This window comes from Seriola lalandi, unplaced genomic scaffold (assembly GCF_002814215.2).
Source record: "Seriola lalandi dorsalis isolate HSWRI2012SDOR001 ecotype SW California unplaced genomic scaffold, Sedor1 jcf7180002054883, whole genome shotgun sequence".
NCBI lineage: Eukaryota > Metazoa > Chordata > Actinopteri > Carangiformes > Carangidae > Seriola > Seriola lalandi.
In genome coordinates, this window is record NW_019525658.1 from 1,279,394 (window position 1) to 1,302,238 (window position 22,845).

At 41.2% G+C, this 22,845-nt stretch overlaps 2 protein-coding genes across 2 annotated transcripts in view; one reads left to right on the plus strand and one right to left on the minus strand.

The window, feature by feature from the left end:
• The window catches only part of dpp7 (dipeptidyl-peptidase 7), a 16,005-nt gene extending 6,384 nt beyond the window's left edge, over positions 1 to 9,621 (plus strand). Inside the window, exons 8-13 of the mRNA XM_023397706.2 lie at positions 1,141 to 1,201; positions 2,169 to 2,287; positions 4,431 to 4,587; positions 6,078 to 6,142; positions 6,220 to 6,290; positions 8,376 to 9,621. Of these exons, the coding sequence (XP_023253474.1) occupies positions 1,141 to 1,201; positions 2,169 to 2,287; positions 4,431 to 4,587; positions 6,078 to 6,142; positions 6,220 to 6,290; positions 8,376 to 8,484 (582 nt within the window). The 3' untranslated portion in view covers positions 8,485 to 9,621. The remainder of the gene's footprint in view (positions 1 to 1,140; positions 1,202 to 2,168; positions 2,288 to 4,430; positions 4,588 to 6,077; positions 6,143 to 6,219; positions 6,291 to 8,375) is intronic.
• man1b1b (mannosidase, alpha, class 1B, member 1b) overlaps positions 9,469 to 22,845 on the minus strand; it is a 21,133-nt gene continuing 7,756 nt past the window's right edge. The window contains exons 5-14 of the mRNA XM_023397610.2: positions 22,621 to 22,754; positions 22,436 to 22,542; positions 21,585 to 21,764; positions 21,292 to 21,440; positions 19,418 to 19,606; positions 16,168 to 16,358; positions 14,962 to 15,082; positions 14,695 to 14,889; positions 14,296 to 14,427; positions 9,469 to 13,710 (exon numbers count right to left, since the gene is read on the minus strand). Of these exons, the coding sequence (XP_023253378.1) occupies positions 13,504 to 13,710; positions 14,296 to 14,427; positions 14,695 to 14,889; positions 14,962 to 15,082; positions 16,168 to 16,358; positions 19,418 to 19,606; positions 21,292 to 21,440; positions 21,585 to 21,764; positions 22,436 to 22,542; positions 22,621 to 22,754 (1,605 nt within the window). The 3' untranslated portion in view covers positions 9,469 to 13,503. The remainder of the gene's footprint in view (positions 13,711 to 14,295; positions 14,428 to 14,694; positions 14,890 to 14,961; positions 15,083 to 16,167; positions 16,359 to 19,417; positions 19,607 to 21,291; positions 21,441 to 21,584; positions 21,765 to 22,435; positions 22,543 to 22,620; positions 22,755 to 22,845) is intronic.

Genomic DNA, 22,845 nt, shown 5'->3' on the forward strand with positions numbered 1-22,845 from the left:
AACTGTGGCTACAATTCGCACTGGCTCACTAAATAGAAGATTTGGAAAAACATTGCCTGGTCTGATGAGTCTCAATTTCTGCTACAACATTGGGATGGTAGTATCAACGGTTCAGGCTGGTGGTGGTGGTGTAATGGTGTTGGGGATATTGTGTTGGCACGGTTTAGGCCCCTTAGTGCCAATTGAGCATCGTTTTAATGCCACAGCCTTCCTGAGTATTGTTGCTGACCATGTCCATCCCTTTATGACCACAGTGTACCGATCTTCTGCTACTTCCAGCAGGATAACGCGCCACGTCACAAAGCTCAAATCATCCCAAACTGGTTTCTTGAACATGACAATAAGTTGGCCTCCACAGTCATCACATCTCAATCAACAGATCGCCTTTGGGATGTGGTGGAACGGGAGATTTGCATCATGAATGTGCAGCTGATAAATCTGCAGCAACATGACGCTATCATGTCAATATGGACCAAAACCTCTGAGGAATGTTTCCAGCACCTTGAATCTATGTCACGAAGAATTAAGGCAGTTCTGAAGGTAAAATGGGTCCAACCCAGTACTAGCAAGGTGTACCTAATAAAGTGGCCAATGAGTGTATATATACAGTGTACATGTATATCGGGAGTTGGTTCGCCCGCCCAAGGCAATGAGGCAATGTATTTAAGTTAAACAACAAATACCATTTTTTTTACTTCTGAAATATTGAAGTTGTTACTGACATCAGAAATCTAATACTGATTATTTTACAGTGTCCAGCTACCCCACACTTTTTATTGAAAATTCAACAAAAATGTATCCGTCAGGCTTTAGAAAACATTGCTGTCCAAAGTTGGTGTTCCTGTACGATCCAGGAGGAAAATAGATCCTGTGATAATGTAAATTTAAGCAGAAAAAATAGAGTTTACCAATTCAAATAAAAACCTTTTTAAACGGTTTCAAAAGAACAAATGGAAATGTAATATATGAATGACAACAGAAAGAAAGAAAAAGAGTTTCTACACACATGTACGTTGAGCCTGGTGTTTTATTATCGTCAATTAAGGGTAGAAAATGAGCAGAAATGAGAAGAAGTGAGCAGGTATGAGTAACAAAGAAATCAGATCTGATCCAGAGACTGAGACTGACTGTGATTTTCAGGTGGCTTGTGAAACCATGCTGAGTGGATCTGACCTACTGGCTAACCTCAGGAAAACCGCAGGTAAAATAAATCAACACTATATTCAGACCCTTGAGAAGTCCCTCCATTTCTCTTGATCTTCTTTGTGATGAGCCCACCTGTGGTAAACTCAGCTGATTGGACATGATCTGGAGAGGCACACCCCTATCGATATAAGGCTGTGGCTGAAAAATCTTTTTTCTCAGGAAGGTTCAAACTGAGTGAAATGAGCTGAAGTCTCTGAGCAGCAGCCATCAGAGCTGCTCCACTTCTCTACATGATAAGGAAAGGAGCTTCAGTGCTTCCTATCTTATCCCCTTCAGCATAGGAAACACTGGACCTTCCTTTAGGAAAGGAAAAGAGAAATGTTGTCCCAAATGTTGTTATAGGAAACTATAAACTTATGTCTGAATATAATTGATTGCTCAGTTCCTTTACTTGTAGATTCCCTTTATGTTAATTCAACATTTCAATCCTGTTTTTGTTTTTGTGGTTAGGAAAGGAAAGTTATAAACTTAGTTTAAAAAATAAAAACCTAGTGTAAGTGCAGTCAGCTCCTTTTCCTTATGAATTCGCCTTCTCATCCTTCCTTGACGTTCATGACATTTTCCATTGAGGTCGAGGAGAAAAGGTTAGAGAGGAGGTTACTTAGACTTCTAGACCATAGCCAAGGTCTCACAGCCAGAGTCACCATATGGATCTTGGTCTCCCCTGATTACTGGCTGGGTGGTTCTAGATCTAGAAGAGTCCAGGTTGTTCCACACTTCTTCATGTAAGAATGATGGAGGCTGTTCTTCACTGTTCTTGGAAACTTCAATGCAGCAGAATTATTTTTCGATTCCTTCCTCAGATCTGAGCCTCGATACAAGTAAAAAAAAAAAAAGTAGGAAAGAAAATGACGGGGTTTAAAGGATAAAAAACAAAATGCAAACTAGTTTACTCCTCATCCGACATGTCCTGGAAGTGATAATGAGACGATTAAATAACCTTCATTTGTTCCCTCCTGCAGCGATTGTGTACAATGCCACCGGGGTGCTGACCTGCTTCGACCTGTACAATCTGTATTTGGAGTGCGCTGATCCCACTGGATGTGGACTGGGCTTCGACAGCCAGGCCTGGGACTACCAGGTACTCCAACATCCACCAGTACACAGCATGTACAGCATGTACACAGTATTTGTATGTTATCTGATCACAACGGAAACACAGGATCATTTAGGGCTGTTGTCAGTTAAGAACTAGAGGAAATATGAAGTGTTGTGGATGGAAGAACTGAAAGCTGAGAGTCATGTCAAACATTTTCCCACCTGTATCTGCTGATACCTAAAACTTACATTTAGTCTTGGTACAATTACAGACACAAAAACTTTACGTATATTAAATGGGGGGGGGGGCTCGCAGCAGGCCGGTTGAAGCAGCCGCGCATCCTAGCAACCACCGGATGCCGTGCCCAGGGGTTAAGATTTCTTGCACAGACCGTGTGGCAGCAGACAACTGTACTGCATTTTTATATGAATTCTTAATTTTGTTCATTGTGTGAAGCCAGAAACACGAATTAATATAACTATGCTGTTGTCTACAGTAAGAGACTGTCATCAAATGTGAAACTTGGGCAATATACAATAGAGTTAAAGCCACTGAAGACATTGGATGATTGCTGTCATTCTTAATTGCATCCACCAAGTGGAGCCAGAGACCATGCAGTAATCACACGTGACTGTCTGTCAGATCAGAGCCACATCAGAGCACATACATCATCATACATCAAAATTGAATTTGACCCCGTTTGGAGAACATTAGACAAAGTATCTTAGAGTTATAACCACTTCCTTTTTCAGATTTAACCACCATCAATGAAACCACGCCCTTAAGTGAAAACTCACGATGTCCGCACTGTAGGATCACCAGGGTGAGAAGGATTAGTTGACCACATTTGATTCACATTGGACAATGTATAATGGATTTAGAACCACTCTCTGTTGGGAATTTGCTGTGCCACTATAGCCACGCCCTTAAATGTTAAGCCATGATTTTCTAATTTTGGCATCAGAAATGGAAGTAGTATTGTTTGACCGCCTTTGGTCCACCTGCTAGGAGTAGTACATGAAATTGTAAAATTATATTTCGTATTGCCATTAGGTAGCGCTATGAGTATTTTTAAATATGAGCATGCAGATGTATCAGGGCATGACATTTATCAGAGCTATAAGGTTTGGGCAAGTTTGGAAAATGTTTGCTTGAGTTATAGCCAGTTGATGTTTTCATGGCGAAGCATCGAATTTGGCCGTGCCACCATGGGTGGGTCCTCTGACAAAAACTCATAAGCTCTGTAATTTAGCATTGCACCGGTCTAAAGTTGAGATTAAACCAAAAATGATATGAATTGGACAATATGACATAGAGACACTTCCTGGTTTATACTCACCTTGCCGCCAGAGCCACGCCCTTGAATGAAAACTCAAAATTTTCACAATAAAGCAACATCAGGTTGTACAAAGTATTTTCTGACCCTTTTGTGTTTGTGTTTTGTGTTGGAATGAGACCAAGTTGTATTTTCATGGCGAATCATCATAATTGGCTGCGCTGCCGTGTGCGGGTCCTCCAACGAAAACTCTTCGCAATTTAACATTGCAAAGGTCTTAAGTCACAAAATATGATGTGGATCGGACAAATTCCCTTGGAGGAGTTTGTTAAAGTATGGGACTCTTAAATCGCAAAAATGGTGCCAAAATTGCTAAATTAATTTAAAATGGCTGACTTCCTGTTGGGTTTAGACTACAAGTCTTGGCATTTTACATGTGCCTACCAATTTGCGTGCATATAGGTGAAAAAACAAATTTTTTTTTACATTTCTAGGTGGCACTACTGAGCCATTTTGCCAGAAGCATTTATGTGACCCATAAAATACGTACATTTTCACCAGGCCTGACGTGTGCAGAGTTTCATGTGTTTTTTAGCATGGGAACGGCCTCAAAAAGGCAATTCATTTCAACAGGGCAATTTCAATAGGGTCCTTGCACCCCTCGGGTGCTCGTGAATAAATGAATGAGATGAACCTTCACAGACAGTTGTAATGGAAGGGTCGAACTTGATGACAATTATCCTTTAGAATAAAAACAGTGCACTGAGTTTTGATATGTAAATGATATTTAAATGAAACGTGAGTGTATTTTAGAAAATGTCTTTGTCAGAACTTCATTATGACAGAAGAAACATCTCATTCATCTCAGCAGTGATTTGAACACTGACCCTTCCTCTGCTGTGGTTGCAGGCGTGCACAGAGATCAATCTGTGCTATGAAAGCAACAATGTGACGGACATGTTCCCGCCCATGGCCTTCACCGAGAGAGACCGCGAGCTCTACTGCTCCAAACGCTGGGGGGTGGTTCCTCGACCAGACTGGCTCCAAATCCAGTTCTGGGGTGATGGTGAGTCGTGATTGTCCTGAAATATTACAGCATTTAGAGGTGCCATCTAATAATGTTGAACATGTTCGTATTAGAATAAATGGTCAAGAAACTGAGAGAGGGAAGTCCACCGAATTCCTGAGGGATCACACTGAGGAATTTTTGAACTTTAAGGTCAATATCAATGAGTTGATGGAAAAGTCCAAATATGTTGGTTTATTTTCTAATTTGAGGCATTTTCTACAAACATTATATCAGCCCTTATGTGGGCCTCATATAATATATATAACATATATATCGTACTAATCCTAGTTATCAGGAGAAACTACAGATTGAACAGAAAAAAGTCATATGTATAATATCATGTTCTGCAGTAAACGCTCCCACTGACGCTCTTTTCCACTGTTAAAGTTTCTGGGCCGCTACTCATCAGCTTCTCAAGTTTATAGTGGTGTTCGACTTTCACCCATTGCTATTATCATGTTTGAATGCTCATACCTTTACTCTATTTCTGATTTGTGTTAAATAAAATAAATAAATAATCTAGAATGAAAAGCACTGGGGTTTGACACACTGGGTCAGGGCTGTGTAACAATCAGGCACTTTGAGATAAATAAAGATTTTTTTTTTGAACTGTGAATCACAACAAAAGCTTCTCCACTGCAGCGTGAAAACATCAGAATATCTCCCCTGTCAGACAGCACTCGGTTCTCCTGCACTGACATGTTTCCCATATTACTGTGGTCACTGTGAAAACTGATCACTCAACTATTATTTGTCAACCGATGGAATATTCCCATCATAATTACATCATATTGGAGATGATATTGATATTTCATTATTGTGGTGTGGCTGAAAAACTGGACCAAATCACATCCTAACCTGTTTTACCAGCATCACAGTTTCTATCTGAAGAGTCAGAAAAACCAGGTCATTCTAAAGGCTCCACAGACTTTTTCTTATTACACTATAGTTGTATTATAATGAATAGCTGGACTACTGTTTCTCAGTATACTGGTGAATTGTGGGATACGCTCACTTCTAATAACCACTGTGAAGCAGTAATGGGATGAATGTGCAGAACTGTGATGGCTATTGTCATTTATCATGTTTAGGTTTTGGGACAGAATCTTGATACAATAAAATATGAGGATGCATTTTTTATTTGTTGCTTCGTCTGGATGTTTGAGCTTCACTCTGCAGAATGACTGGTCACTACTCTGTCAGTCTCAGTCTAACATGTGCACATGCACACTGGATTTAGTGATGTCACAACTAGTTTGGAGCCAATCATGGTCCAGAATGCAAACTTAAGTGTGGACGAAGAAGTAGATTGATTAGCAATGACCTGTAACATGTTAATGTGTTGACATTAGTAATCATTTTTAAAACAGGTGCCATTCATGCTTTTTGATATTGTTTTACATTTTGGAATGGATTATTTTTATTTTTATCTCCATATTTCTCCACCAGTGTTTTTGTTTCTGATGAGCTCCTCCTCTTGTGTTCAGTCCTGTCCACAGCCAGCAACATTATCTTCTCCAATGGGGATCTGGACCCGTGGGCCAACGGAGGGGTAAGAGATGAAACCAAGTGAGAGTCACTGTTTTCAGTCTGAGTTCATCAGCTGTCTGTCTCTCTCTCTTTCTGCAGGTGCGCAAGTCCCTGAGCTCTTCACTGATAGCTGTCAATATTACTGGAGGAGCCCATCACCTGGACCTGAGGTACAGCCAGCTGTTGGCCACTGGAGTCACTTTTGACACCCAGTACAATTAGATAAATACACAAGTTGACCACAAGACAAAGGCTTCATAAGCAGAACTCCCAAGAGCTGGTCATGGCAAAAATTATTGGCACCCCTGCACTTCTTTCAGATAATGCACCGTTTCTCCCAGAAATTTGTTGCAATTAAAAATGCTTTGGTATTTAAATGTTTATTTCTTTTGTTAGCATTGGAACAACACAGAAAAGTAGAGAAAAAAAGCCAAATCTGACATCACTCCACACAGAACTCCAAAAATGGACTGGACAAAATCATTGGCACCTTTTCAAAATTGTAAAAAACAATAGGATTTCAAGCATGTGCTGCTCCCTTAATTTATATTTAAACTCACCTGTGGCAAGTAACAGGTGCTGGCAATATAGAAATCACACTGGCAACCAGTTTAAATGGAGAAAAGTTGACTCAACCTTTGTGTTGTGTGTCTGTGAGCACACTGAGCATGGAGAAAAGAAAGAAGAGCAAAGAATTGTCTGAGGATTTGAGAACCAAAATTGTGGAAAAGCATGGACAATCTCAAAGCTACAAGTCAATCTCCAGAGATCTTAATGTTCCTGTGTCCACTGTGCATAACGTCATCAAGAAGTCTACAGCCCATGGCACTGCAGCTAACCTCCCTGGACGTGGACGGAAGAGGAAAATCGATGAAAGATTGCAACATTCGAATGGTGGATTAAGAATCTTGATCAACTTCCAAACAAATTCACGCTGACCTGCAGACACAGGGTACAACAGTGTCAGCTCGCACTGTCCGTCAACGTCTGAATGAAATGGGATGCTTTGGTAGGAGACCCAGGAGAACCCCACTGCTGACAAAGACACATAAAAAAGCCAGACTGGAGTTTTCCAAAACTTACCTGAGGAAGCCAAAATCCTTCTGGGAGAACGTCCGGTGGACAGATGAGACCAAAATAAAGCTTTTTGGTAAAGCACATCATTGTTCTGTTTTCAGAAAACGAAATGAGACCTTTAAAGAAAAGAACACGGCCCCTACGGTAAAACATGGTGGAGGTTCACAGATGTTTTGGGGTTGCTTTGCTGCTTCTGGCACTGGATGCCTTGACTATGTGCCTGGCATCATGAAATCTGAAGACTACCAAAGAATTTTGGAGCACAATGTAGGGCCCAGTCCATTTTTGGAGTTCTGTGTGGAATGATGACAGATTTGGCTTTTTTTCTCAGTTTTTTTTGTGTTGTTCCAATGCAAACAAAAGAAATAAACATTTAAATACCAAAGCATTTTTAATTGCAACAAATTTCTGGGAGAAACGGTGCATTATCTGAAAGAAGTGCAGGGGTGCCAATATTTCTGGCCAGGACTGTATGTACCAACAAATAAACAGGCGAGACAAAAACTAAATGGGTGGAGGAGCCAGAATATCAGTACAGTATACAGAATAAGACAGAGGCTCATAGATGATGTAGTTAGGTCTCAATCTGGCTGAATGCTACTTCCATATTGTTTACAAAGCCAATTAAATATGTTCCACCAGAAATGACTTGGTACTGGACAGTGCCAGAATAAGTGTGCTAGTGAGGAGGAGAAACTGATTAAAAAATGTCACTAAGTTAAATGTTAGCGTAGTGCATTAGTGTCTGTGTGCGACTTTAAATTGAATCAGTCTATATCTGGAATTAATAGAACAGCTCTGTATATTGGCCAGATCTTCCTCCCGCAGTCTCCTCTCCTCACCAGTGCAGCAAAGGCTGTGACAAAGCGGGAGATGGGATGTTTAGAATTCGGCTGTGAGAGAAGTAAATCATAAAATAGGAGGCTCTTTTGTTTTACTGCAAATTCAGGAATACTCTCTTGCACCAAATGCCTGACTTGAAGGTAGCTATAGAAATGCGGTTGAGGGAGATGATGTTTGGATTGGAGCTGAAGAAATGAAGCAAATTTATCATCTATGTAAAGATCACCTCTCCCTCCAGGCCAGAAATGCTCTGTCCATCAGCGCTGGTCACTGGAGTCACTTTTGAACTCAATGCAAAATGTGATGACACTTTTCTCTGCTGTTGTTTTGTGCAGAGGATCTGATGCTGCTGATCCAGCGTCGGTGATTGCTGCCAGGAAAACAGAAGCAGACCTCATCGCTCAGTGGGTGAAGATGGAGAGGAGCAGACTACTGTCACTTTAAAGCACAGCTTCAGATTGTGTTGCATAGAAACAGTTATTTGTAAAACCAGGTTCCAGAGAAAATATTTGATTCAACAAGTTCACCTCTGAGTCCCAGTTCTATTCTGCATATTAACTGTAGTGAGTGGGTGTAGAGTATGTGGTGCGTTCACCCTGGAAAAGAAAATTGATTGAACTTGATGTCAGTCTGCATAACGGATTTGCTGGTGAGGCAGCTGCAGGAAAATCTAAGAACAACACAAATTCAGTGACATTTTGCTCACTCTTCATCAGGTTTCCAAATCCTACACAGCTAATAACATAACAGAGATATTCACATTACAGCTGTGGAAGGCTTAGAAAACCAGGATCTGTTCACAGCTGAGAAGCTGGAACCAGGTTTTCAAATGTTTGTCTTTATATATTATTTTTTGCGCTTTTTATTCTGATAGTTACAGTGAGAGAGAGAGAGAGACAGGAAAGTCAGGGAGAGAGACAGAGAGAGGCCTTGAGTCGGATTCGAACCTGTGCTGCTGCAGTTAGGACTGAGCCTTCATGGTGCGCGCTCTACCAGCTGAGCCACCAGTAACACAGGTGGCAACTTAACTTTCTTGATTGATTAATCAATTAACTGACTCCTCAGCTCTACTGTGTATGCTTAGTATAATATGAATGTCAGTGAGGCAACTGTAAATGAAAACAGACACAAGACACCATCACAATCATCTATGTGTAGGAACACAGAATTGAACCCTTCCTCTGCTGTTTGACGGATGAGTGCAGCAGCTGCATGTTACAGCTCCCTAAAGATCACTTCATTCATCTGAACTCTACCCTCTGCTCTACCTGTCCGTCTCCCGCTGCCAGCTATCCCATCATGCTCCTTGCGAAGGGTTCAGGGGGAGTCAGTGTTTCCACTGATCTCGCTGTATTTTGTGTTTTCTGTTGTGAGCCAGATGTGCTACCATTAGCAGATCACTTTATGACTCAATGATCGACTCAAATGTTTTGTTTTCTGATGAATAAAATCTTTCATTTAAATTTTATTGTATTTTTGCACAATTAAAGCAAATCCAGCATTGTATACACCAGGTGACATCAACAATACATTTTGTATGTTTAAGAAAGTTTGAAATAAATAAAACATTCAAACACTGAACCAATGCAGCCGCCCCTCCATCAGAACGAAGCTCTTTAACATGTTCCACATTCAGACATTAAGATCCCATCAGGACAAAGATCACACTTCAGACAGAGAGGACGTGTTAGGTTTGACACACAACACACAAACGACAAAAATGACAGAGCTCTTACAAAAAAGTTATTTTCAGGATCCCAATTTCTACTTTTCAAAAAATGTCAAATCCCCAGCAGAGACTCTGCTCTGCTCACTTCAACTGTAAAAATGTCATAGCTGGATTTTCATGTGATGCTCTAAATGAGGTTTGATTCGTTGCATTCTGGTGAAACAGCTGTAAATGAACTCAGGATGACAACAGATTGTTGGGCACTGATCATGAACATGAAGACTTGAAGTCAGATCTGGCTGTAAACTGTAAGAGCTCACAGCTGTAGGCATCTGTATGTGCAGCCTTCTGTTAAAAGCAGCTGCAACTAATATAGAAATGAATCAGTCATCAATTACTTAAATCTAAAAATACTAACATCAGTCACCCACACCAGTGACACTGTTATCAAAAGCGCTGAAAATATCTCCTTTGTTAGTTTTTCCTGAAGGATGTGGCTTTGGAGAAATGGCTTTTCATCGGTAAAAACAAAATCAAAAACCAGGGTTGATCGTATTTTCAGCATCTTTGGCTCAGGAATTATGCTGAAACATCCGAGTGGGATCACACAGAGCCCTTGTAGGCAGGGTTTAAATACACACTCATAAGAGATTAGCATTATGTAACTCTAATGATTGCTTCGAGGGACTGCTGGAAAAATATCAACCCTCATTTCATTGTTCTACTGTAAAAATACTTAGACCTGCAGTAAGCTGGATGGAGAGGAATGGATGTTAACAGTTGGATTGTTGTCTGAAGCAACATTAAAGGCACGTGTGAGGAAAAACAATATACAAAATGAATTTGGTCTCAATTCAAATTCAGAATGTTTTTAAAAGTAGAGCTGTGATGTAAACTAACTGGATTTACAGGAATGACTGCAAGCTGCTCTGTGACGCTACAGAAACTAAGCTAAATGCACAATCCAAGCTGTTAGGATATCTGCAATTACGACTTAGAACATACACTAGAAATCCATATATTATGCTAAAATCTAATTTCATTTCTCTCAGTTAAAAGAGAAAGAAACACAACACCTTAACAAGGAAGATAACAAAAGACGAATGAACAGGAACATTCAGTGAGCCCCCACCCCGCCCCTCCCCCACCCCATCGAAACAAGCCAAATCAACCCATCACTATCCTCATAAAACAAAAGCTTCACAGTTCATTAAATCTGCTGCTTGGCAACAACCAAGTTCATCTGTGTCCCATGTAGAGACTGGTGCTGCATTCATGTCATATGGGAGAAACAGCTGTTTTTTTTTTTTGTTATCTTTTTAGGGCATTTTTGCCTTTATTCAGACAGTATGGTGACAGGAAATTCAGGAAGAGAGAGAGAGGGGATGACATGCAGCGAAGGGCCACGGGTTGGAATCGAACCCATGGCCATGCCGTTAGGACTAAGCCTATGTGGTACGCACCACTGAGGCACCCCAGAAACAGCTGGTTTGTTGTAGCTAAACATACCTGCCAGACTTGAATATTTAGTAGGATTGTTACTTTAGCAGCAGCACATCATTCCCCACACCTGACACTTCCTTGTTGATGACATCAGAGACCATGACCACATGTTCACACTGTTGACAGACCTGTACAGCAGACGGCTGCTGGCCACTGTGCTGCAATCATGTTTAACAAGTGAACCTGTCTGTTACTGTCATTAAACAGTGAACTGCAGGACTTCATGCCAATTATTAGATAAAGATTTATTTAGACTTTTTCAAGTTTTGAATCAAAGCAATGTAACAAGAAGATAATTTATAAGGAGGGGCTGATCTGAACCAAATGTGTCATTTTAAAGTGCGATAATGGCCATTATTGTGGTTATAGGACATTTTCTGGAAAAGCAATTAAATAGTTTATCAATAAAATAACCTGACAAGGAACTTCATTAACAGTCCTGCTTATGAATTCGTAACATTACCCACTATGACCTAATCCAACCAGAAGTAAATGATATCTGCTTCACTGTTAATAGAAGTGGTAGAAAGTTTAAGTACTTGAGTACTTGCCACCTTATATCTCTACAACATTAAGACTTTGAGTGTGAAACACACAATACGTTCAGCTTGTAGCTGCATTTTAAAAAAAACTGTCAAACAGTATTTCATATTAGCTCGGACCGTAGCCCTCTACAGTAGCTCGGTAATGGCGAGGGTTAGTCAGCGCTGACATGAGCCAAACAGACTAATTCAAATTCAGACTGAAATGGATTTTGTGTGGCGCTGTACACTGGAGCCTCAAGTGTTTCTTAGTGAGCGTATTTTAAAGAGCTTATACACTGTAATTAACGGCTTTATTGAATAATTTACAAAGACACTGCTGTACAGTTCTAGGACAACTTCTGGGATGCAAAGGTGCATCTGCCTTTAAAATGAGCCAACAGTACTTCAACCCTTAATACATTTAGCTCATAATGATTCAGCACATTTACTCAAACTAGAATTATGTCTCCACGATAACACGTGTGTTCTCAAGATATCCTGTTCACAAGGCCAAAATCCTGTTTTGCAAGGAAACTGTGACCTTGACCTTTGGCCACCAAAATCCAATCTGTTCATCCTTTAGCCCACGTGAATGTTTGTGCCAAATTTGACGTTCCCTCAAGGAGTTACTGAGATATCGTGTCCACGAGAATGGGACGAATGGACGAAATGGCTGGATGTGAATGCTGCTTCCTCCACTGATAAACAGTGAGACCAGAAAATCTCAACAAGATGACAAATTGAGATCATAATTTACCATATATGTTTCATCTGTAGTTGCAGACTGTTCCACAGCACATGACTGGTCATTGTTTTCTCCTTGAGCCGAAGGGACTGAACACAATTTTCATGCAGTAAAAACCCCCCCATGTCCTGTATGACATGAATGCAACCCGGCACAGCAAACATAAATGGTGGCATGCTTATGCCCCCTCAGGAAGCTTCAGCATCTGAGAATAGCTCTAGCACTTAATCACTATATACAGTGCGATGAGGAATTAGCTGTTTCCTCTTTTCCCTGCAGGAGTCACACCCAAACACAAACATGTGAGCAGAGCGTCAGGGTCCAGGTGCAGCAGGCAGTGGTTGGTTTCAGTTCAGACAGCTTGCGGCTGCTGTCAGGGAACATGTTGCTACGAAGGCAACCAGCCTCCTGTCACACCAAGCACTAGGGTCAGGCCCCCAGATACTGGCTTTGTGTCACAGTGGATTACATTCTGTTTCACAAACCTCTCCTCTGTAATAAGAATACAAAGCAGGGTAAACGTTTATACGGATTTTTTTCTGGCGCTGCCATTTTTGTTAGAAATTGAACATGATGAACTATTAGCAAAATAGAAGCTATGAGGAGCTTTAAACTGAAAATATTCAACCCAGCCTTCAGACACATGTATCAGTCCAACTCCTTCCCTCAACATGTGGTGAAGACGGCTTCAGTTCAAGTCAAGTGTCTCCTCAGTGCTGATGTTATCTGTGTGTTGAAGAGGACAGAAAGAGTCCTCTGCTTCTCCAGCATGAACTCTATCACCTCCAGAAATCCACACAACAAAATGACTCATAACAAACAAAAAGTAAAGAGGCTTTTTCCATCTGTGTTGTTTTGGAGTTCTCTCACTGAGACAGAAGAGACGAAGCTATCATCAACCCTGAGAAGTTCTGTTGTGTTTATATGTGCCATTTGAATTCCTGTGTGTGTGTCTGTGCGTGTGTGCGTGTGCGTGTGTGCGCGCGCGTGTGCGTGCATGCGTACGTGCGTGCGTGCGTGCATCATGCAGTGGAAGGCCATATGGGCAGAGGATGAGCTTCAGTGTTGAAGACATACTGGTCTAGGCTGATCAGGTTGGGGTCGTCTGAGAATAGCAGGTACAAATATTTCAGGGTCTCCCCCAGGAAGAAGCTCTCCATCTTGTCCCGGGGGCTCGGGTAGTCTGGGTCACGCACGTTATTGATGGAGGTGTAGCCACCGGAGGAAACCTGAAACACACAGCAACACAATCTGTTCACCATGTTCTACAACTTAAAACTGTAGATTTTTTTTTTTTTTTTTTAAATTGAACCACAATTACAACTAGGGTTGAAAATTCATAGCAGATAATGTAAAGGAGTTTTATGTCTAAGTCTATGATTAGCTGCTGAATAATGGCACACTGGAAAAGACGTGCTGTGAGCCATTAAAAACCAGTTTACAAAGCTGGGAAGTGACGTCATTAAAGCATTTTTTTTTTGTTCAAACAGCGTTTTGTTACACATGAATACACTTGGTCATATAATTAAACTCACTTTCACACTCTGAAGTTTCCTTCTTCCCAGAAGTTTCTCACTCTTTTATTTGGTAGGCAAACTTGCTAAAGAGGAAGTGATTCTGTGGGTAACTGCTGCTGCCATGACAGAGATCTATTTGAGCACCAGGCTCTGTGACTGACTACAGCGCCCTTATGTGACCGTTTGTATAATTAGCATCTTCAGGTGGGGGAAGATTCTCTATTTGGACATTACTATATGACATATTGTATATATTGTAAGAGACAGACCAGCGAAGACACCCTTCATTTCACCAACCTTGGTGTACTTGTCAAAGTTTTTGAGAATCTTCCAACCCCAGTCCCGGTACTTGTGGTCCTTTGTAAACCTGTACAGGTAGAAGAGACTCTCTGCCGTCTCTGGTCGCAGGAGGTTGTGTCTGTCTGCCAGCTGTCACGGAGGATACAAAACAGACACAGACAATACACAGTTTTAATATCTGCTTGATCTTATCTTATCTTATCTTCCTAAACCTTTGCAGGATTGTTTATTGTCACATTTTTGTATTTTACTGTGGAGTACTTTCTCAAATACATCTACCATCAGTCCAAAGTTTGTCCTCAGACATTTAGGCAATGTCCCTCTCCAGTATGAGAGAGGGGCATGAGAGAGTTTGTAGGTACAGGACTCTACATCTACAATTCTGTCTCTACGTACCTTCACTTCGATGTCCCGGGTGCTGCCCTGATGCATGTTGAAGTGGACTATCTCCGGACTGAGGCCTGTCTCCATCTGGACATACATCTGGTAGCAGGTCTCCATGAGCTGTCTGGCCAGATCCATGTGATCAGCAGGCAGGCCGTTGTGAGCACCGAGGGCCAGAGTGCCCGGCAGGAAACACACTAGATGATCCTGAGTTAACACACAGCCATGTTAAAGATAGACTGACATGAAGAATGAGTTTTATCTGCTGCTGTTACTGACCATTTTAGGGCTGAACTGTCCATGTGAGAGCTCTCCAACGAAGGTCAGGCCGTTAGGAGAAGACTTCTGCAACAGGTTCTTCTTTACACCCTCTATTGCCTGCAGGTAGTCCTCCAAGAGCCTTAACACACACACACACACACACACACACACACACACACACACACACACACACACACACACAGACACAAACACACACACATACACACACACAGAATGAATATCTTGTATGGATGCTCCTAGAGCTACAACATTCAGTTCAGTCAATTGACATAACATGGTAATAAAGGGTTAACAGTCATTTGGTTCCAGCTTCTGAATATGAAGATTTGCTGCTTTTCTTTCTCATATCTGATAACAAACCAAATGTCTTTGGGTTTTGGACTCATGTTGAGCAAAACAAACATTCTGAAGATGTCACCTAAGGCTCCGTCAAAATGTAGTGAGCTTTTCTTCACTAGTTTCTGCACTTCATAAACAGAAAAGTTTCAGTTTAGGTGTTTTAGGTTGCTGTGCAAACATGTAAACATGGCACAGAGTAGTGCTGACCAATGAATCGTATTTTCATCGTCATTGTGAAATGAACATGTGCAATAAACACATCACGAATGAAAAGCTACATTTTCAACTTCTCTCATCCACTGCCGATTGTTTTACACAACTACAGCACACTAACATTAAGACTGATAGTGAACTGTTGTGAACAAGCTAAAAAGAAAGCTTTCTGTAGCTACAGGCTGAGATAGCCTGTCATATCCGGACTCTGAGCTCTGCAGCAGTTCCTAGCTCCTCATGGTTTCTGCTCTGATTTGCATTGTCAGCTGTGAGACCTGACATAGACAGGTGTGTGTCTTTACACATCGTGTCCAATCAGCTGAGTTTAGGGACTCAAATCCAGGTGTAGAAACATCTCAGAGATGATCGAGAGAAATGGAGGAACCTGAGCTAGATTACAGCAAAATGTCTGAATACTTATGTCAATGTGATATTTCAGTTTTTCCTTTTTAATAAATTAGCAAAAAAATTCTAAAATTCTATTTTCACTTTGTCATTATGGGCTAAAATTATTATTTTTTATCATAGCTTAAAGCTACAAAATAACAAAATGTGAAAACAGAGAAGGGGTGTGAGGACTTTCTGAAAGCTCAGTTAATACTGTGTGTGTGTGTGTGTGTGTGTGTGTGTGTGTGTGTGTGTGTGACTCACTGGTCCTCCTTCTTGCCTCCCTGGATCCACTGCTTCAGCAGGTATTCATAGTAGCTGTCGGCTCTGGCTCCCAGTGTGTAGATGCCTTGATGAGTGAACTGTCCGTTGTTTGTATTGATGAACATGGGCACGAGACCATCCAGCTTGCCATCTAGCTTGTGGACCTGATTCATAACCTCAGCCACCGCAGCCTGGAAAATCAAGGTCAGAGGTCAGAATGAGTGAAGATATTTTATTTATTTTAATGACTCAAAGAACAAATTCCTAAATTACTAGAAAATTGATTTTAAATGTCAAACCCACACATTTAACAAATTATATTTCTGCTTTACAGATTCAAAAATAAAGTGTCTCTGAAATATCTTACTGTGTGAGCACCTGACATTTAGAAAATTGTGATTCCCTGCACATTTTCTTTAAAAAACTAATTTGGTCAAAACAAAACACACCTCTCCAACTAAACAAGCCCTGTTGCACAGTATGAACCCACAAACTAGCAAAAAAAAACAAACAGTCTTGCATAAAGGTGATGGAGAAATATGTTGCCATTTTGGTGCATGTGTTTATTTCAAGACTCTGTTCTACATTAGAGGAGTAATTATTGGCACAGCTACTCACTGTATATGGAGAGGAATAAAACTGTCTAAGAAAATCATTTTTATGCTGCAGTCAAACATTGTGTACAGTTTTCTCTGCACCTCTCTGTTCTTGTAGATTAGTGTTAAATCTTACAGAGAAGAATTAAACTAATCTAACCAGTCCCAGCATTATTTACACCAGACTGCGATTTTCTCCAGTCCTTGCAGTATTTCTGGACAGGGGTCAATGCTAAGCTAAGAATGGCAACAGGCAAAAACAGATCCTGCCACGCTCCAAGTAAAACAGCTGTTTGTGTTGGTGGGTGGGACGCTAGTTAAGGTTAGAGACAGTTACTGCATGTCCATGTAGCATAGATGGGTGTGTGATCTGAGGGGGGGGTTGAGAGTGAAACCCTGTGCATATAAGGCCCTTGTTCTGAAGCTCCCGACAAGAATTTGAAAAGAAGCAACAAAGGAATTTGTGTGTATTTCAGGAAATACTGAGAAGAACGAGCATCCAGAACATTTCTGCTCTTTTTAACATGGAAACACCCAAAAGGAATGGTCACCACCCACTTCCATTTACCAACCACAATCAAACTTTATACATTAAAACCACTGAAGATCCTTTTCACTGTTTCTCTAAGTAACAAAAACGTATTGTGATTATGTAATCATAATGACTGCCGTTTCATTTTGACTATCACAATTTCCCCCAACTTACAGTTCTTAAATATTACTACAGTTATTGCAAAGAATGTTGTTGTTTCTACATTCAGTCATTCTGGCCTGCAGTGGTCACACCAGCACTGGGCCGCAGGTTTCATGTGACTAAACATGAAGGGTTAATGCTGCTGCAACCAGACTTAAGCTGTAAGGTGACTGGGTTTTGACTGTTTAAGTGACAAGACTACAGATGACTGGGCGTCTAGCATGTGAAACACATTACCTGAGAATTCCTTGGGCACAGAATCAGTCGTTTTTTTCCCACGTCCTCTCAAAACTTGCTTTTATGGGGAATTGGTGCAGCTCTTTGGACTAAGGCACGTACCATGTTAACAATCTCTTGAAATTATTAGCCTGAAGTTGACAGCTAGCCACAGCCCGATGGGAGAGGAGACCATGGCTGCTGCAAGGCAATGAAAGCAGCAGCTGATATCATACCCAAAAAGTATCAATGCATAAAAGATGAAACTAGAAGTTCTCCAGTTCTGTGGGGGGCTCTCGATGCTAGCAGCCCTGTGGGACTCTAATGTTAATGACACACAGATCCTGATCACTGGAGGAGCAAAATATGATGGTGGTGCCAGAGGAAAGACTGCAGTCCATTCAAAGTATTCAGACCCCAAACTGAATTTTAGATATGTTTGCAAATTAATTAAAAAGGAAAAACTGAAATATTACATTGTTCATTGGGGCTTTGTCACCTTCAGCTGTAATTCATCAGCCTCAGTTCTGTGTTCTGGTTAATGCAGGGCTGAAACAATTACTGATTGAATCTGAGTGACAGGAACAGCTGAGTTCATACTGCATATCAGTTTTAGAACAGCACCTACAGATCAAAGTGGCGTCACGTAGCGCAGTGGGTTAGAGGCTACAGTCCTCGCTGCAGCTGGCCCCCGGTTCGACTCCCGCTTCGGACGGTCCTTTCCTCTCTGCCTCCCCATTTCCTGTCTCTCTACTGTCCTGTCCTTTAAAGGCACAAAAAGCCCCAAAAAATAATAACTCAAAGTGGCATCTGCCACAATCCTATGAGAGAAAAATATTCAAATATTGCCAAAGTACAGCCGTTCCTAATCCATAAAAATGCTGAAAACTGTATTAATGCTTTTATTTCAAATAGATTCGATTATTGCAATGCTCTTTTCACTGCTCTTCCAAAGCTATCAACTGAAACACTCCAGTTTCAAAGCTCTTAATGGTTTGGGTCCAGCAGATTCACACTGCATATTCTCTGTGGTTTTACTATCCTACACAAGCCCTCAGGTCTTCTACCGCCAGGCTTTTCAACACACACAGTTTTACACACAAGAAATTAGGCAGTGCAGCTTTTTTTTTTAACTATGATCCAAAACTATGGAAAACCCTGCCAAGAACTATAAGATTTAGTTGGCAGCTGAAAACCTATTTATTTAACTTTGCTTTTAATTAATTCTCTCATATTTTACTATTCTTACTGGTTTCGGTTTTTAATTTCATTTACATAATTTATCATCTACTGTGTTTCTATTGTCTATTTCCATTCTCCTTCAATTTACCCTTGCTCAATAAATAATGTTTAACCTCCTAAGACCCGAACTCTTGCATGGCGTGCATTTTTAATTTCTCTTTGCTATTTAGGCTGATTGGGACCTGAGAAAAATGATGTCCACATATGAGGACATTAGTTTTAAATTTCGATTACTGAGTGGCAGTATAATATCCTCATATGTGGTCACCAGGCCCTTGTTGAGAAAAAGTTAGTATTGTGGTCTAGACTCTAGAGAACCCAAAATGTGAGGTCCACATATGTGGACGCCAGGTCCTAGGAGGTTAAATAATGTTTATTATTATAATTATGATCAAGTGGTGTCAGCAATAGTACAGATGGAAAGCCGAGCCTAATGCCAATCTTAAAATTTGCAGGGCAGACCCTGGATCTGCACGGTTGTATCTCTTGGTCAGTTGGTCACCTCATACTGTGGATCCTGGGTGAGGCGGCTGAGCTCTCTGAACTCCAGCTGGATGCTAGTAACCTCAGCCACAGTGCTGTCTGAGGTCCAGCGAGGGGGGTGGGCTGTACCTTTCCCAATGTTCACATCAGAGTAGGGGATCTTGGATGGGGTGTTGAAGGCTGGCATCAGCCTTGAGCCGATGTCTTTCTGTGGAGGAAGACCACAGATTGATTGATTAACTGACTGACTGATTAATTGCTTGATTGACTGACTTCATTGTCCACCACAGTGGAAATTTGTCTTTGCCTTCTCCTAAAGAAAGTAGAATAAAAAATACATACAATCCACATAACAAAAGACACCATCAACAACATACAACACATACAACACATACAACATACAATAGTGTAAATGAGCAGGCAGCAGCAGATAGGTTAAATAAATAAATACCAGAGAGCAAATTGTATAAGACAACAAAACAAGTAACAAGTGTCCACTGATGCAGTCATCTGTGTTCAGTGGCTGTATGGCATAGGGAATAACAGACTTCTTGTACATGCTCCGGCTGATCCTTGGGGCCCTGAATCGACAGCCAGATGGAAGCAGTTCTAACTCTTAAGAGTGGTGGGTGTGAGGTTTAGCCTTCCTGTGAACAGCACTGTCACATATATTGCAGATTTGTTTTTGTGCTCAGGGTGTCTAGGACCAACAGATGAACTTGTTCATCAGAGTGTGGTGAGGATGTCTGCTGTCGTACCTTCAAAGCACAGCTCCGCTCGCTCACTACAGCTCCTCTAGTCTGTGACCGTCTGTGTACACAGCAGCCTTCAGTGTGATAGGCTATTACTCATGATGTGTAACCAATCAGATGGTGCTGTGGACAGGACACTGCTTCAGACCACAGAGTGTTGACCACAGACAGGGACAGGCGGCTACATTAGAGCGGAAGTAGTCTATCGGTTGAAAAATGATACCAAAATGCAGAGTATTGCAGCCAATAATTGGTTGATCCCTACTCGAAATAAAGCACTGCTGCAAAAAAAAAAAAACTTTTATTTCCTAGGCAAAATCACTGAAGAGGAATTGATTCTGTGGGTATCTGTTGCTGCTCAGACAGAGATTTATTTTTTTTAGATTAAAAGAATAAAAAACATTATCAAGATAATCTGGCAGCCCAGATATTATTGCTAGCGGGCCAGGTTTGGCCTGCCAGTTGCAAACCACTGAAATATGCTTTAAAGCTTTGAAAGCACAACAGGAGTTACAGCAGGGTTTTCCCTAAGCGCAGGCCAGCGGCCAAACGGAACAGATATTAAAGCATTTCCAGCCGGCTACTCTTTCCCTCCTGACGTCCCGTGACTGTCAGAGAAATGTAGATTTTTAACCTGAAACTGTGTTATATTGTTTTAATCACGTCCATTTGTTTTTGAGGAGAAAATCTCTGTAGATCAACAAACACATATTTTCCCTCAACTCTGAATCTGGTCTGCAGAATCCCTCTGCACGCACACGGGGCATCGCGGCAGAGCGGTGATGTGAAGCAAGATTACCCGAGTTCATGTGAACTACGCTCATAGTTACGGTAAGTAAGTGCAATAAAACCTTCGCAAATAAAAAACCAAAACTTTATCCATATACCTGTTCAACTAGAACCAGATATTTTAATCTGCTCTGTCTGTCCACAGTAACAAGCACAGCACGCTAGTAGATACTTTTTTGAGAAATTTGTTTTCCTTTTTATTGTATTTTTATTTTTATACTACAGTAGGCCAAGCTTACCATCTTTACTTTAAATAAAATAAATATAGAAGGACTACAGCCCTATGTACTGTATATGTGATAGACACATTTGTTCCTTATGTGGCCATGAATGAGAGCGCGTGTTGACTCACAGCTTTGTCTAGGAACAGCGTGTCTCCAGTCAGGTGGTAGGTGCTCAGCAGGCCTCCCAGGATGCGGATGGTGCTCTCAAACAAGTTGACATCTACATTCTTGTTGAATGTGAGCTCTGCTGTCACCCATGCCTTTGCTTCTTCAAATTCTGCAACACAACAACAACATTTTATGAATAAAGACAGAAAAAGTGGTTGCTAAAGTGGTTTGAGAAAGTTTTAGAGATGTTTTTCAGAGCAACCTTTTAAGCATTCAAGAGATTGGATTTTTAGTTTTGGAAGGGACAGCCTACCCTCTTTAAGCCCCAGGATCCACATGGTGTCCAAGGCATCAATAAGTGTCAAACCCAGTCCAAACCACTCGCTGTAGGACTTGGAGATGGGCCTGAGCTCATCATGGCCCCAAGCAAAATCTTTATATCCCTTCCATGCATGTCTGAAAGCTTCCCGCACCTCCTCCAGCCAGCTGGCTTCTGGAACACACAACACAGACAAGATGCCTGTTTAGTAGCTCATCGTGGTCTATAGTTTGACTCAGAAACAAATGATTTCTGGGGATGAAATTCTTACACACTAAAGTGGATATTAGATTTCATGGGTAGTCTCAAACACAGACAAGCCACTTACGCCGGCAACACACTGCCTGTGCTGTGTGTGCGTGTGTGTTTACACCGGCTGCGTGTCTGCTGCCGCTCTATCTCTACAGAGTTTACAGGCTACTGGAATGCTGACAGAAATTGTCTTTAACATGTCTCTGTCTTCATGTGCAACTGCTAAAATGGTTAAAAAATATATCTATATTTATTTATTTATTTATTTCTTAATTTCTGTATCATATTCAGATTCAGCCTAGACAGAGACAACCATAGTGGAAGGTGTCAGTTTTATGTAATGTTGCTGATATGATGTCACTATGACATCAACAGGTCTTTTCTCTGTCTGTTTTTGCTGGGAGACACGTCACCTGTTAAAAATAGGCGAGGTGGCGAATATCTGTATAACACAACGCAGCTATGTCTCACACAGGCAGTGTGTTCGCTCTAGCGGCTTCGCACACGCAATGCATCCAGTGTATTTTGTTATAAGTGCTAAATTACAATTGCTGATTCATAATTTACACAGAAAGAGGTAAAACAGCAGATACCTGAGTCTTTAGACGATTTGGCCTCTGGGTCGGCAGGTAAATCCTCCTTCTCCTGGTCCTTGGTGCCCTCTGTGGCATGCTCAGTGTCGATCACTGCTCCACGCCAGCTGAAAGCCACAGCTGGATTTAGAAATAAACATACGTGACACATCTAACTTTGGTTGTGATCAAACTCCAAGTCTCACCTGATGACTCCCTCCTCCTCCCCTTCTCTCTTGCCACCAGCTGGCTTGTCCTCAGGCACTGTACTTGAAGCGTTTTCTTTCTTCGGAAGACGGTTCTGAAGAATGGGCGGTCCTCTCTTATTGGATAATTTCCTCTATGACATAAACAAGAAACTTATTTTACCATTTAAAACTTCAATTATTGTGAGCAAGTTACTAAGAAAGGAAAGCAGATTGTTATGTACA